We start from the raw sequence: 17,026 nt of genomic DNA on the forward strand, positions 1-17,026 counted from the left end.
AAACTCCAGTACCTTGGCCACCTCATGCGAAGAGTTGTCTCATTGGTAAAGACCCTGATGCTGGGATGGATTGGGGGCAGGAGGAGAAGGGGATGACCGAAGATGACATGGCTGGATGGCATCACTCACTCGATGGATGTGAGTTTGAGTGAACTCCGGGAGTTAGTGATGGACAGGGAGGCCTGGTGTGCTGCGATTCATGGGGTTGCAAAAAGTCAGACACGACTGAGTGACTGAACTGAACTGAGGTTTGCCATAGCTTTTCTTCCCAGGTGTAAGCATCTTTTAATTTCATGGCTGCAGTCACCATCAACAGTGATTTTGAAGTCCAAGAAAATAAAATCTGTCACTGTTTTCACTAACAGGTGACTGAGGATAAAATGCCAAGGCAGCAGAATGAGAAGACATGAGACATCTCCCTGACGATTTTCTCCCCACACAGCTGTCATTCCTCTGGATCTCAGGCTGGTGAGACTGGCTTAGATATTTACACTTAGACCCCATACAATTGATTCAGTTAGGGCTGTGTGCCAGTTTTTTCTTCCAGCCCCTACAAAACTAATCAAATTAATGGATGCTGCTGCTGGTTCTCATCAAATGCCATTACAATATAACTCTTTCATGAATAATTCTAAACATTGACTCTAAGCAATTGATTATGAGATCTACATTTTTCAAATGGGAAGAATAATTGATGTTTTCAATATGTGAATGTCTTCTAAGGAATTCTGAGACACAAGTTATAAGAGTACCGCTATAATCATTGTTCATTTGAGTCCTAGAGCTCCTAGCTTCATGTTTGTTTTCTAATTTTGGCTTCCAGAGAACAACATGTAAGATCTTGCAAATCTGTTTCATCATCTCTCTTCACTCTGTGGTTCCTTCCCGTGGATGCCCTGAGTGCTTTGGGTCTGCAGAGAGCTGTGAACTACTCACAGTGCTACATAGAATGAGGTAGTGTACTTCCTTTCTTTGAAAACCAGTATCTCAGAATACATGGTCAGTCATCATGTCACAGCCTATGCAATCAATCACAGTAAACTCACCCATCTAGTCTGTAGCAGAAGCAACTGACTATTCAGGTGGGGATATAGAACCTCCGTCTCATGGACTGGAACATGGACTTCCAGTTGCCATGCTGATTGGCTGCTCTTTGTTTTAATTGCCTCTCATGCTTTGTCCTGGTTTGGTTCTCAGCACCTATCTTGAGTCTCCTTTACCTAAGGAAGAATTTGTACACATTTTCTGGCTCGATTGTGACACTCCATTTCAATGAGATTTTGGTTAATTTTATGTGTCAATTTGAGGGGCCATGCATTGTTGCTATTGTTCAGTCACTAAGTTTAATCGTTTTTACAACCCCATGGACAGGAGCCCACCAGGTTCCTATGGGATTTTCCAGACAAGAGTGGGTTGCCATTTCCCTCTCTCAGAGATCTTTCCACCCCAGGGGTCAAACCTGTGTCTCCTGAATTGGCAGGTGGATTCTTTAACACTGAGCCAATAGGGAAACCCAGGGCCATGGTTGCCTAGGGTTTGCTACCATGCAATCTATTTAGGGCTTGAAGAGAATGGAAAGTCAGAGGAAGGAGCAGTCCGCTTCTCCTTTCCTGCTTTGCTGATTGAGATTGAACGTCTCATCTCATCTTCTCCTGCCCTCATACTGAGATTTGTGGCATCAGTTCCACTGGTTCTCAGGCCTTAGAGCTCTGAATTACATCACCACTTTTCTGGGTCTCCAGCTTGCAGAGAGCAGCTGTGGACCTTCTTTGCCTGCACCATCTTTTGAGGTAATTCCTTGTAATAAATCTTCATATCTATATGTGCATATCTGTACATCTTCTAAATCTATGTTCTATTGGTTCTGTTTCTCTAGAGAGCCCTGGCTAGTATACCCCTCACTCCCCAGATCAAATGCAAAAATTTATCCTATTTCCCACCTAACTTAAATAAATTGTTTGGCTGAGTCCATTCCCTTACAACATTTATCATCAAGGGGGTCAGAGAATTTGAGAATATTATGCTACTCAAATGAGACAGTTCTAAGTACAAGTACACTGCTTCACTATATAGCTATTCAGTCAAATTTTACCTCAAGTCATTGCTATATGCAAGATCAAGGACTTTATAATGGAATAGTAGATTCAGATATGCAAACCTATAAAGAAAGAGAATGTTAAAGACACTTTGCTAGATGAAAGTGGGTCATGCATGGATAGTCATTTTCAGTTTGGAAGGTGAAGAAAGCCTTAAAGAGATGATACTTGAGTTAATCCTAGGGGCATGGTGGAAAAGGGTATTTCAAACGGGAGACACTGACAATAGCAGGGTTAAGTGATATGGAGGCTCACTAGGGGAGTAGTAAGTAGTTAAACATGGATGGATGATCAGAACCCTGTGGGCATGGAAGTCAGAGACAGTCTTTAGTGCCAGAGCGAATTCTGCACTTTAGCAATGATCCCTGAATTGATGTTTGTGAGACAGTCACCTATGGAACTTTAAAAACTCAGCTCAGTGGCAGTTCTATCCTAAAGCCACTGAGGTTGAACTCCTAGATGTGAGACATGACTGGGTTTACATTTTGTAAATGCTTCTCCAACTAGAAATTATAAAAATTGTCCCTGTCCTTTGTAAACAGGGAGCTAAAGGTGTTTCCTAGAATCCCCTGTGGTTAGGCAGACCCTGAAACAGAATTTTGGCCAAGGGCACGCGCTTCTCAGGTGGCTCAAGTGGTAAAGAATTTGCCTGCCAATTCAGGAGATGCAGGCAGAAGATGTGGGTTCAATCCCTAAGTCAGCAAGATCCCCTGGAGGAGGAATTGGCAACCCCCTGCAGTACTGTTGGCTGGGAAATCCCATGGATGGAGGAGCCTGGTGGGTTATAGTCTACAGGGTCAGAAAGAGTTGGACACATAGAGTGACTGAGCACACACATGCTGAAAGTGATGTGATGTAGGGCACTTCTAGGTCTGTCCCTACAGCCTACTGTGAGATTTTCCTCACCTCTCTTTTCTCACCAGACGTCATTTTTTAAATACACAGAAAACTCTAGAGTCAAGGAACCATTGTTGGAATATGTCTGGATCCCCAAATGGCTGAATGGAAGGCCACTCAGTGGACATCTGATTCAGTTGTAACATGAGGAAGAAATGAAATCCTATTATGTGTAGGCATAGGGAATTTGCATTTGTGCACAATAATATTAAAAACTATTAACTGAGCAATAAGTGGTCACTGAAAAGGTAAAGTAAATATGACCAGATTTAGAAAGATTGTTTCATTAATGTGTGGAAAATGATTACACTGGATAAAGGCAAGCATTGGGAAGAACACTGCAGCTATCCTGGGGAGAGGCGATGAGATCTCTGTGTGGCAGTCTGTGATAATGACAGACAGTAGGAGACAAAGCCTGTGAGATACAAAGTGAATGCAATCTATTCCCACCGGAGACCATTTGGATACGTAAATGGCAGAATCTGGCGGCTTTCTGGCATCTTTGAAACTCTAAATATTGCTCAAAAAATTCAGGAACATTATGATTTGTTCAAAGATAGTTTTATAGTAATTTCATCATTGTCAATAGTAATTGTTAGAGTTGTCTTTCTCGATTTGGCCATTGCTTTTTCTCCCATCTTACACATTTTGTTTCATTCAAGAGTGATTTTTAAGTACAAATCTTTTCTCATGTTGGTTAGATTGAAGTCAACTGAACTATCCAGATAAAATAATGTATTCAAGGCAAATGTCTCTAAGCTGAATGGAAAACAAAAATCCTGTTTTTAAATATCATTCTTTGAAGCACCACGGCTTGGCCGAAGCATCGCCTTAATGCCATGGGCTATGCAGTTGGGGCTTTTTCTGAAAGGCAAGGCTGGAGCAACACCCTGATTCAGAAATGGCTACCTCGACTGCATCCTAATACACTTGGAAGATGCTGAAGGGCAGGGGCTCAGGTGTGCGCGTGTTGGCTCTTGTCTAAATGTGAGGACACAAGCCCTTTCACTTCAGGATTTATGAAAGGTGGTGGATTACTGGCACGATGAGAAAGTCCTGATAGGAGAAGCTAGTAAAGCAATCATAAAAGGAAGGAAATAATTGAAGAACTCTAGAGCAGAGGAAACCTTGAGGAATAAGTTTGGCTCAGCAGCTCCAAGGGATTATGGTCATTGATTTCAGACAATTTAGCCACTTGCTCCAAACTAAGGAATCTGAACTTCTGTTAAAAGTGAAAAGGGATTACATTGCAGTTTGCAGAGTTCAAAACCATTACAGAGAGACAGAAAACTTGGAACAAACAGGCTAACCACATTCAATGCTGTGTGGAGCTGCTGGTGAAGGCAAGCCCCCGAGCTCCCTTGGAAGATGAGCACTGGAGGGACCTGAACCTCAGGCCTGGGACATTACCTGCCACCTGCACGGCTTGTTGCTGTTCACAGGATGTGTTCACGTGCAGTCTAAGCTTATTCTTTTCAAAAACTCTGTGAGCTCTTCCCACTTTATGGATTAGAAACTAAAGTTCATAGTGTTCAAGGGTCATATTTTCAAGATCAGTGCTTATTTATCACAATATAGCTTACTCACCTTGGTAAAGACTTTAAATGATAAATTATGGATGATTACTTCAAAATATGGTTGTTTCCAGAGTCCATGTTCAAATTATGCTTTTTAAAACTGGCCAATCACTAAGCACTTTTTATAGTTTAAATATTCATAACTATATATTATTACTCTGGCATCTGCCTGAGGGTTCATTTAAAACATGCAGAGGTCCATTCTTTCCTTTCAAACCAGGAAAGGAAACCATGCAAGAAACCAGTTCCAATGTTGGAGATTGTATTAGGACAAATCTGTGTTGTGGTTCTATAAATGTAGCTTAAATCAGAACACCTGGCAATAAATGCCATTTCATTCAAACTTACCTGTTTCAATCATATGATTTAACTTGCAAATTGCTTCCAGACAGCTGTTTGAAATTATTTAATTTAGATTCTTGAGAGATAAGAATTGCTAGAAAGCATGCATATTATGGTCTTACAACTGCTTCTCAGGTCATCCTCACCAAAGATCCTGTTTGAAAGATACTCTAGTTTCGATGGATCTTTATGAAGGATTGTAATGGAAAATAATGGGGCTTTGGATTCAGGCAAATTTGGGTTCAAATCGTAACTCTGTATTTGCTAGCTTTATTATCTTGGCCCAGTTAATAAACCTCTCTGAACCTATTTCATCATCTATGAGATTAATTAGGCTTCCCAGGTGGTTCAGTGGTAAAGAATCCACCTTCCAATGCAGGAGATACAGCTTCAATCCCTGGGTCGGGAAGATCCCCTAGAGGAGGAAGTGGCAACCCACTAGAGTATTCTTCTCTGGAGAATCCATGGACAGAAGAGCCTGGAGGGCTACAGTCTATGGAGTCCATACTTACTCTTAATGGTTAATGGGAGGATTAAATGCAATAGTTTGCACATAGAAAATAATCAAAATGGTTTAATATGGATATGAAGAATGAACAAAGATCTAGATAGAACAAAATATTTAAGATAAGGAACATCTATAAATCTGTTTTATTACTGTAGTTCTCAACTGTAAATTATAGTGGTCTTTCTCAATCATGCAGGTTAAGCCCTTAAAAAAGCTAGCAGTAAAATTACGTTGTGTTAAAAAACTTGAAACCTTATGAAAAATTATGTTAGAAGACAGAGCTTAGAAATAAGCCTATGAAATATATTAGATGTGTTTCATATTCTCTGAAATAAAGTAACTGATAATTCACACTCAAAATCAGTGGTATTTTACGCTCAAAATCTGGTATTTTACATATGTTAAAATAGTAATAATACTACCTAACGTTTTTTAGTGTTTCTCACTAAAAATTTTCAGAATGTCTATCCCAAAGGATCTGCAAGATATTTTTGTTCACAAGATGTCAGCTTTTATATGCTAATAATACACTACAGACATTGCCCTCCTGTCTGATCTCTCATCAAGGAAGCTGCAGTCTTTCAACTGTTACATGTTGATCTCGTCCTTCTCATCTCGTGTTGTCCCCTCCACCAACACCTATGTCTGTAGTTTGTTTCCAAGGTCTCATACCCCCACTTTTGGGTCTCACCACACTCCCTGGGGCAGATGCGGCATCATTTGAGTGTAAGGATGCTTAGGAAACCATCCAACCTTTTGGGTCACCCCCTCAGTTGTATTCAATATCTTTTTGAGTCTCCTGACTAACAGGCAGGAGTACTGCCCTCATGATAACTTCATATTGAAGTTCCTTTGACAACAACCACCCTCCATTCCCTGAAGTTTCAAGGCCCATGTGCACTAAATCTGCCATTTTTCGTTTCCAAGACTTCCTTGCTGCGTTTCCATCCACGCTCTACCATCTGCCTAACCTTCTCTTTCTGTTATAAATATCCATGTCATTTTCCAATTATCTTCAACAAGAGTGACTTGTAAGCCACAAATGCTACATCTCAACTTCTCTAATTGTTCAATTATAGTATAGCCTGGTCCAGCCTGAACGTGCAAGGTGCCTGACCTTGGGGCTCTTATCTATGTTTGTTCTCAATCACAACCGCATGTACACAAACATGTTTAAAAATAAAAATAGGGATAAAGAAGAAAAGTGCCAGTTTATCTGTTGCAGAACTAATTCAGTTGCTCTCTCCTTCCTAAGGGCAGAGTGGTTAATAGATCATAGAGTTTGGCTCTGCAGAACAAAGCTGGGGGAAATCAGGCCAGATAGAGTGAAAGTGAAGTTGCTCAGTCGTGTCTGACTCTTCGGCTCGTGTCTGACTGTTCAGGCTGGACCAGGCTGTACTATAACTGAACAATTAGAGAAGTTGAGATGTAGCATTTGTGGCTTACAAGTCACTCTTGTTGAAGATAATTGGAAAATGACATGGATATTTATAGCAGAAAGAGAAGGTTAGGCAGATGGTAGAGCGTGGATGGAGTTTAGTTCTGTAGAACAAAGCTGGGGGAAATCAGACCAGAGAGTGTAGGAAGTCACATCTCCACCTGAGAGAGAAAAGTCTATAAAAGCACAATACCCAGATTGGGGTTGCATACCTGAGAATGGGAGAAGGCAATGGCACCCCACTCCTGTACTCTTGCCTGGAAAATCCCATGGATGGAGGGACCTGGTCGGCTGCAGTCCATGGGGTTGCGAAAAGTTGGACATGGCTGAGCGACTTCACTTTCACTTTTCACTTTCAAGCACTGGAAAAGGAAATGGCAACCCACTCCAGTGTTTTTGCCTGGAGAATCCCAGGGGTGGAGGAGCCTGGTGGGCTGCCATCTACGGGGTCGCACAGACTTGGACATGACTGAAGCAACTTAATAGCAGCAGCACCCAAGAACGAGGGCTTCCCTGGTGGCTCAGAGGTAAATAATCTGCCTTTCAGTGCAGGAGATGGGGGTTTGATCTCTGGGTCAGGATGCTTTCCCTGGAGAAGGAAATAGGCTACCCACACCAGTATTCTTGACTGGGAAATCCCATGGACAGAGGAGACTGGCAGGCTACAGTCCACAGTCACAAAGAGTCGGAAACAACTTAGTGACTGAACAACAACAATAACGCAAGAGTGAGGTGTCAGTTTGCAGTGACGACAACTAAGTGTTAAGATATGGTAGGGTGCTGAGATTCTGGCTGTCAGGTAATACAGTTGGCATCACAAACTATCTTCCCCAGTCGCTCAACAGTAAAGAATTTGCTTGCAAAGCAGGATACACAGGAGATGCGGGTTCAGTCCTTGGATTGGCAAGATCCCCTGGAGGAGGACAAGGAAACCCACTCCAGTATTCTTGCCTGGAGAATCCACATGGACAGAGGAGCCTGATGGGCTGTAGTCAATAGCGTTGCAGAGAGTCAGACATGACTGAAGCGACTTAGCGTGAATGCATGGGACGCATAAGACAGCCAAAGAGTGTAACAGAATTGCTCGTAGAGCCCGGTCATGAGATATGACAGTGCTATCGACTCTTACTTTCAGATATGAATGTCTGTGTTGAACAACCTTCTGTTGTCTTGTCAGAGGTAGTGCCACTGGACACTACATGTGAAATCTGATGCTATCAAGGTGACAGGGGATTTTGTGTCTGAGGACTCAGAATAAATGAAGAAATAATTCTTAACATTTCTAATAGGATTCGCTGATGATCTTAGATATGTGCAAGAAGATAAGTGAACACAATAAGGAGCCACCACAGGGAGATGAGATAACTGACTGTGGTTATATGATTTAAATGGGTATGTGATGATAAGATTTATGTCTAGGAATATATTATAAGGCATAAATTCGAGTGTTTATTTAATTTTCCATTTAAACTGCTAATGAAGTACTCAATGATACAGGATACTAAAATCATGTCAAATTAGTACAATTTCTACACTGCACAGAAGAAAATACTATAATTACTGAACAGTAGAAATATAATTGTTTATAGTCCTTAAGCATCACAGCAATTAAGTCATCACATGTGTTATGCTTTCTTTAGAATTTTGGTTAGTAATTTTTAATCCTCTTCTTTTAACTCTCCATTTTCTGAATTTACTACACATTTTTTAAGTGTCCTTGATAGTCCAAAAGTTTTGGTATTCATAAAGCTCTGTGGAGTCATAACCCAGTGACATATAAGTCCAGATCTGAGACTAAGCATGGATGGGTGTGATTTTGACTTTGAGTTTAATTCATTTCCTAACCTTTAGTTGGAATAGGTACAAACGGAATGTACAATACAACAAAAGGGGTAGCAGAAGGAGGGAGACCCATGTGCAGATGACAAGGTCCAGAGTGGTCTATACAACTGAATACTGGAAGCCTTTGAAGGCTTGAATCTGGTTTGACTATTAAAATGTCATCCTTGAAAATAAAATAAAATAAAATGTCATCCTTGGAAATTATTCCATTTGATACTAAAATTCATGGAAACTCTAAAGACATATTTTCATATCAGCTGATATCCAGTTTCTCCAGGAAACCCCCTAAATCACCTAAGCATAGTGCTCTAAGGTTGATGGATTGGTTTGTTTTTTATCTTATCTCTGCTGACAAGATTCCTTCATGAAGTACTTCTTCTTTAAGAGCCATGTAAAGATCCTCAAATAATATTTTAATAAGGACTACATACGGATAATAACACCCACTTTCTAAATCAATTCCTTCCTCATTCTACAAGACAATGATTTTCAGAAAAAGTAAAAATATAGTCTTAAATGGCATTATCTACTTGTCCCAGAGCCAAAAGTTGAATGCTCCATGCTATGGAGATTTGGTAATGGCCAATGTTCTTACATATCAGGGATAATGTGGTAAGTTCCTTTGCACAGAAGGGGCAATGGGTTACCATAGTGAGCTTGATCTCTGCAATTTTAGTGTCAGAGATATTTATGTTCCTAAGTACCCCATGCATGCTATTAAAGGTAAAAGAAACAGCAGGGGCATGGTTCCAATTGCTGAGCAAACAATGGTAGAAAGATGTTTATTAAAGCTGACTCTCAAGTGACAGATAAATGCATAGTTCTATTATGCATGCTAATTTCAACATGCAGCAAGCTTAAAAGCAGAGAGATCAAAACAAGAGAGGTTTTAAAAAATCATAAAGACAAAATAGAGCTATGTTGGTATGTGACAAGAAAATAATTTTGCCTTAAAAGTGAATCTTCCCCAACCCTCTCAAGAAACATGTAACCACAATTTATGGAACAAAATTAAAAGCAAGCTGGGATTGTCCCATTTCTTAGCTTGCCTGGCTTTGAGTTAAAAAAAAGGCGGGGGGTGCTGTTGTTAAATTAAGATACAATTGATCCTTCTATTGTAAACAAAAAACTAGATCACATAATTACTGATGTATAATTCTGATTTATTAATGTACGATGTTTAGTTCTTAAAAAAAAGAAAACAACACAAAAACACACACACAAAAGAAGCCAATAAACAGACTTTTTCATGCGCGTCTTCTTTTCTACCTCACAAAGTTCCATGGCATGATTTTTAGAGGTGTTCCCCGGCTCAGAGTTGGCATATGTTTTTCAGTTTTCACTGTCCAGAGCCATATTTACAGAAAGATGTACAAATATTGTAGATGGTAGGCTGCACAACCCTCACATGATTAAAACTTCAGTTCCTTGGTTTTCTAGGGCTTTGTGTCAATGCCAATAAACTTCAGAGTTTACCTAACTGTGCCTCTCAACCTTTGGTCCCAAAGGTGAAGGGCAGGATTTTTAATCAGGTAGCAATTTATCTGTAATTAGGAAAACATAATTATGTATTATCATCTAATTGCAATTACTGGTTGGAGAAAGTCACATTTCACAAGTAGTGACCCATGCTGGATTGGCGTTCTCCTATTACTGAATTCTGCATCTGTATTTGTATTTGGCAGGAAGCCAATAAAAATTCAAAGGTAATCACTATGCTTCTCTGCAACTATGCTTCTCTGTCAAAGTCACCAACTCCACTGCTGAATAAGAAAGTGAGACATACTTTCTGAACCACATCTTGGCTATATCTGTTTCCTGCTCAGACATCAAGTGGAGATGAAAATAATTGTATACAAAAAAATAACCCATGTGAAGTAGGTTAGAGAACTGTTCCACGCTTCATTTCTGGTACAGTTAAAAAGTTTAATGTCTCAAGGCACCACTATGGTTGAACATTGGATACGCGGGTAACCAGCTAATCTAGTAGGCTGTAAAGTCAGTAAATAGCTTGTGCAACTGTGAAAAGCAATCTCTAGAGGACTGTTAGATATACTGTAGGCACAGGTATCATAATAATACAAATAGAAAACAATGAGTCCTAGAAAAAGCATGTTGAGCACCGTTGTGGCATCATTTGTATTTCTTTACCTAACGCTATGTAAACCTCACATTTACGAAAGGAAAGACTAACTTCTGAAAGTTACACTCAAGGCTGCTCTTTGTGCTTTCCCCAAAAGTGGATCTAGTTTGTCGGTGTACTTTTAGAAGTCGCTGGATCCCCGTCACCCTCAGCGGTGCTGGCTGATTCATTCAAGTGCGAGCTCAAGTTCTCCGATGTTAGGTGGGAAGACTTGTAGACGATCTCATTGAAGTCAGACCTGATGCACACCAAGGCGGGGTCATTCAGTGGGTCTTCCACCGAGGCCTGGGTGTTTTCTCTTGTGATTCCCATGTCCTTGCTGTGTTCTGAGGGAGATTTCCTTCTCATGCGAGTGTAAGTTTTGTCTTGATTCTCCATGCCTTGCTCATTTTTCAAAAACCTTCCAAAGAACCAAATGAAGAATCCAAACCACACAAAAGCTATTAAACTTGGAACAAAAGCCAGACACTTGACATCGAGGCTTGCCCCTATGAACCTGCTGTGGAGGAACATGTCTCCCTCAACATAAGTTTTATTAGTCCGAGGGTTGGTGTGGTTGGACCGCCATTCCCAGGATAGCTTGGTTCTGTTCAAATCCTTTAGACTCTCTGAGTCTTTGACTGTATATATCTTCTGTCCTGGGCCAATATATTGTCCATATTCATGAGGCTTATAAAATATCTGATTCTTCCACATATTAAGATCCAAAATCAAGACGAGAAAGATAATTCCATAGTTAAACCATTTGCCTGCATTAAAAAAGAAATACTGTGTATTAGTCAAAGACTGATAAAACTGCAATAGGGTTTTCTCCTATAAAATGGAGATAATGGTATTATAGCATAAACTGTTAATGTTTTAGACATGTCAACAATTTTTTGAGAGTACTATGCTGCCATTAAGTCAATTGGCAAAGGGAATTTACTAAATGGATGTTAAGCATGTGAAAATGTAACTCTTGATCCCAGAGCCAGTAATTTATGGTATTTACACTTAACTAGACAAAGTCTCCTGGCTTCTAAGGCACCACCACTATACTCTAATTGGGTTTCATGTAGGTTATTCTCTAGAACATTTCAATTAAGGTTTAAAAACAAGTTCTAATAAAATTCTTAGAAAAGTCCAACATATGATTGAATATCTCTTATGGTTTTATAATTATGTCTGGAAAAGAAATAAATCATTTTGCAATGTAAGCACAAAAGTGCATCAATTGAATTCACATTGCTGTTTGTTGGTGACCTGTTGATTAAACTATTAGTCAATGTGGTTTAGATCAATAATCCTTGAGCATTCATTTCAAGACTTTAAAAATAATTGCATCAAATTCTCATTGAACAGAATTCATTCATCAGACATATAAATATAACCAAATCTTTAGAAGATATGATTTGGAGAGACTATAACCACTATGACTTCTTTGTAGGATTTAAAAGTCCTATATAAATAAGATATTATTTAGAGACATATTATCTAGTGAAATCTTTGCATCTTTAAATGGAAATAATGTGGAAAAACTTTGAAGGGATACTATATTCCATTACAATTTTTATTATAATTCATTCCAAATTTTACAGTATGAAGTGTTAGCTTAGTAACACCTCATAGTATGCTATAGCAAATAATGTGATATATTTACAGATTCTAAAAGCTTTAGTTATAATTATTATATATAATGTCAAAATTATTTTGTATTTAAAAATAATTATATTGAACATTATTAAATTACAGCCTCACATGACAGCTAGGATCTTGGGAAAACATCTTAAACTAAAACTGGTAAACACGTATTTTGTAATACATACTTCAATAGAACACATAGCTTAAATATGACCTTCGGTGGAGGAAAGGAGGTTAGGAAAATATTTTATCATCATCATTACACATTTTCAAGCTCCTATAATGTGCAAATATGAAGGCTTTCCCAAACCCTTGTCTGGATCCCAAAACCCACTAGCTACATTAACTTGAGTTAGTTGCTTAAATTCTCCAAACTCCAATTTCTTTACAAGCAGAAAGTAGCAGTACTTATTAAAGCGGTTAACATTTCATGAGATTATTATATACTAAGTACAATGTTTGCTATATAATAGGAACTCAGTAATTGTCACTATTATTATCATCAAAGCCTTGCCTAAGTCACGATAATGTCTTCATTTGCATGGAAAGGTACAACTTCTGTATGAAGAGAATTTATTTAAACCACAGGAACAGAAATTATAACTGCCTGTCCTAAAATCATTCAACTATACAGGGTTTATAATATTTGTAATAAGAATTCTTGCCTGAATGATTAATTTGGCACACCCAAACTATAAATTAAACTGGGGACACTGGAGACATCTCCAGATATGAAAAGATGCTTATAACACCTTGTACTGTTAAGTTCAAGCCACTCCTGCCCTCTTGTATCTTCAAAATGAAAACAGAATCAACCGTAAAATAAATCAAGAAAGCTCAAGCCAGAGAAATTCCACCAAATACAAAGGCAGGCATCATTGCCAGATATTTATTGTATTCATAATAGACTCTGTGGAGGATACCTTAGTAGATCCTGAGGGTATATGTCACTGCCTTCAAGGAAGGAACTTACATCTTATGGGAGAAAACAGAAGAGAGACATCAACAGATAAATAATAATAATAAGAGGCCACATCTAAGAGGTATCAAAGGAGTAATACAAACGCTAAAGACATTGAGAAAATGGACTAAAAACTGAGTGCTAACTTCTGCAGAAAGAATTTTGAAGGAAGTAGCAATTCATGAGGTAGCGAAAGAAAAGGACAGGGAACAGTTTGGAGAATGTTCTGCTTCTTTTAGTATATGTTTTTATTATGCTGCAGATAGAATAATGTACAGAAAAAGATCAGCTAATGTGGAAGAGAGGGGGCAGAGAGAAGGGAAAGAATGGAGACTATCATAGGAAAAGAAGGCATAGCAAAATGAGGGACCGGTGATATGAAAAGTTCAGGGATTCTCATTCAGAGTCATGGAGGCACTAAGTTTGTAGCTTTCGTGATTGAAGCAGTTGCTGCTGCTGCTGCTGCTAAGTCACTTCAGTCATGTCCGACTCTGTGTGACCCCATAGATGGCAGCCCACCAGGCTCCCCCATCCCTGGGATTCTCCAGGCAAGAACACTGGAGTGGGTTGCCATTTCCTTCTCCAATGCAGCAAAGTGAAAAGGGAAAGTGAAGTCGCTCAGTCATGTCCAACTCTTTGCGAGCCCATGGACTGCAGCCGACCAGGTTCCTCCATCCATGGGATTTTCCAGGCAAGAGTACTGGAGTGGGGTGCCATTGCCTTCTCCGGATTGGAGCAGTTAGGAGAGGGGTTTTGGGTCCTTCTCTGTTGTAGGAGATCCATACTTATTCTCCTTTTGTAAATGACATCGGTTATGAAGCTATGGGGAGGGGAAGAGGTCCTTGAAACTGTATGACTGACCATCAACTTTTTGACTCACAAAGTGAAAAAAGTGCTAATTTCTCAGTCATGCCTGAATCTTTCCAACCCTTTGGATTGTAGCTCAACAGGCTCCTCTATCCATGGAATTCTCCTGGCAAGAATACTGGAGAAGGTATTCCCCCCTGACCAATGGAGGAAACCCTGGGTCTCCTACGCTGCAGGTAGATTCTTTACTATCTGAGCTCACAAAGGCCCCTTGGAAAAACCCTGCTTAGATCACATTTATCAACTCATGAATAGAGCAGTCTCCCATATGGGGTTTCTGTTTCTAGGGTAATGATGTCAGAAATTATACATAAGCAGCACCACAGAATCAGAAAGGAAAAAGAGGAATGCTCATGGAGCTTAGAGAAGGGTGCTTTTCTGGTAGCTAGAAGATGCTCAGTGAATAACAGTAAAAGGAAAAAAAAATCAGGGAAAAAAGTGGTAGTGAATGTACAGTGATCAAACTGAAGGAACTCTGCAGATAGAAAGAGCTTTTTTTCATACTTTCAAATTATTTTCTCTACCCAAGTTGAATGGTGCTGGGTCAGCCTGACCACTAAACATTCACATTAAAGAATCATGTTATGTCACTTCTCAAGTGACCTGGTGTCCAGAATGTGTTGCCTGACATGGATACCATCACTCTGCTCTAACACATCTTTACTGATTTGTGAGAAGGGAATCCTAGGGACAAAAACTGCAGCCTGGACACCAGCAGACGGAGATCAAATAGTACAATGTGGGTAATGCGTTTAACCTCTCCAGATCTCAACGATTTTAGTTTCAAATTGAGTTAACAGAAATAGATGCCTTCCAGTTCTATGATTCTGTCCTCTCCCTCCAAACCCTTCTATTTGTTAACTATGTAAATTCAATTTCTTGTGCTGTGAAATAATAATAATATAGTAATATAATATAATTATAATATAATTAATAATATATAAATAATATAATAATAACCGGTGTTATTATTCAGTTACTCGGTTATGTCCGACTCTTTGTGACCCCATGTACTGTGGCATGCCAGGCTTTCCTGTCCTTTACTATCTCCCTGCTGCTGCTGCTGCTAAGTCACTTCAGTCGTGTCTGACTCTGTGCAACCCCATAGACAGCAGCCCATTAGGCTCCTCTGTCTCTGGGATTCTCCAGGCAAGAATACTGGAGTGGGTTGCCATTTCCTTCTCCCTAAGTTTGCTCAAATTCATGTCCATTGAGTCAGTGATGCCACCCAACCATCCCCTCCTCTGTCATCCCCTTCTCTTCCTGCCCTCAATCTTTCTCAGCATCAGGGTATTTTCCAATAAATCAACTCTTCATATCAGGTGGCCAAAATATTGGAGCTTCAGCTTCAACATCAGTCTTTCCAATGAATATTCAGGGTTGATTTCCTTTAGGATTGACTGGTTGGATCTTCTTACTGTCCAAGGGACTCTCAAGAGTCTTCTCCAGTACCACAGTTCAAAAGCATCAATTCTTCGGTGCTCAGCCTTCTTTATGGTTCAACTCTCACATCCATACATGACTGCTGGAAAAACCATAGCTTCAACTATCTGGACCTTTGTTGGCAAAGTGATGTCTCTGCTTTTTAAAATGCTGTCTAGGTTGATCATAGCTTTTCTTCCAAGGAGCAAGTGTCTTTTAATTTCATGGCTGCAGTCACCATCTGCAGTGATTTTGGAGCCCAAGAAAATAAAATCTCTCACTGTTTCCATTGTTTCTCCATCTATTTGCCATGAAGTGATAGGACTGGATACCATGATCTTAGTTTTTTGAATGCTGAGTTTTAAGCCAGCTTTCTCACTCTCTTCTTTCACCTTCATCAAGAGGCTCTTTAGTTCCTCTTCACTTTCTGCCATTCAGTTCAGTTCAGTTCAGTGGCTTAGTCGTGTCCGACTCTTTGCGACCCCATGAATCGCAGCATGCCAGGGCTCCCTGTCCATCACCAACTCCCGGAGTTCACTCAGACTCACGTCCATCGAATCAGTGATGCCATCCAGCCATCTCATCCTCTGTCGTCCCCTTCTCCTCCTGCCCCTAATCCCTCCCAGCATCAGAGTCTTTTCCAGTGAGTCAACTCTTCACATGAGGTGGCCAAAGTACTGGAGTTTCAGCTTCATCATCATTCCTTCCAGAGAAATCCCAGGGTTGATCTTCTTCAGAGTGGACTGGTTGGATCTCCTTGCAGTCCAAGGGACTCTCAAGAGTCTTCTCCAACACCACAGTTCAAAAGCATCCATTCTTCGGCGCTCAGCCTTCTTCACAGTCCAACTCTCATATCCATACATGACCACAGGAAAAACCATAGCCTTGACTAGACGGACCTTAGTTGGCAGAGTAATGTCTCTGCTTTTGAATATACTATCTAGGTTGGTCATAACTTTTCTTCCAAGGAGTAAGCGTCTTTTAATTTCATGGCTGCAGTCACCATCTGCAGTGATTTTGGAGCCCCCCAAAATTAAGTCTGACACTGTTTCTACTGTTTCCTCATCTATTTCCCATGAAGTGATGGGACCGGATGCCATGATCTTTGTTTTCTGAATGTTGAGCTTTAAGCCAACTTTTTCACTCTCCTCCTTCACTTTCATCAAGAGGCTTTTGAGCTCCTCTTCACATTCTGCCATAAGGGTGGTGTCATCTGCATATCTGAGGTTACTGATATTTTTCCCAGCAATCTTGATTCCAGCTTGTGTTTCTTCCAGTCCAGCATTTCTCATGATGTATTCTGCATATAAGTT

General features: G+C 40.0%; 1 protein-coding gene across 2 annotated transcripts in view; it reads right to left on the minus strand.

Moving 5' to 3' along the window:
• The window catches only part of TMEM117 (transmembrane protein 117), a 590,052-nt gene continuing 582,868 nt past the window's right edge, over nucleotides 9,843-17,026 (minus strand). For both annotated transcript variants that reach the window (XM_018047901.1, XM_018047902.1), the window contains one exon: nucleotides 9,843-11,592. In XM_018047901.1, coding sequence (XP_017903390.1) covers nucleotides 10,946-11,592 — 647 coding nt within the window. In that variant the 3' untranslated portion in view covers nucleotides 9,843-10,945. The remainder of the gene's footprint in view (nucleotides 11,593-17,026) is intronic.

The sequence above is a fragment of the Capra hircus genome, chromosome 5 (assembly GCF_001704415.2).
Source record: "Capra hircus breed San Clemente chromosome 5, ASM170441v1, whole genome shotgun sequence".
Classification (NCBI taxonomy): domain Eukaryota; kingdom Metazoa; phylum Chordata; class Mammalia; order Artiodactyla; family Bovidae; genus Capra; species Capra hircus.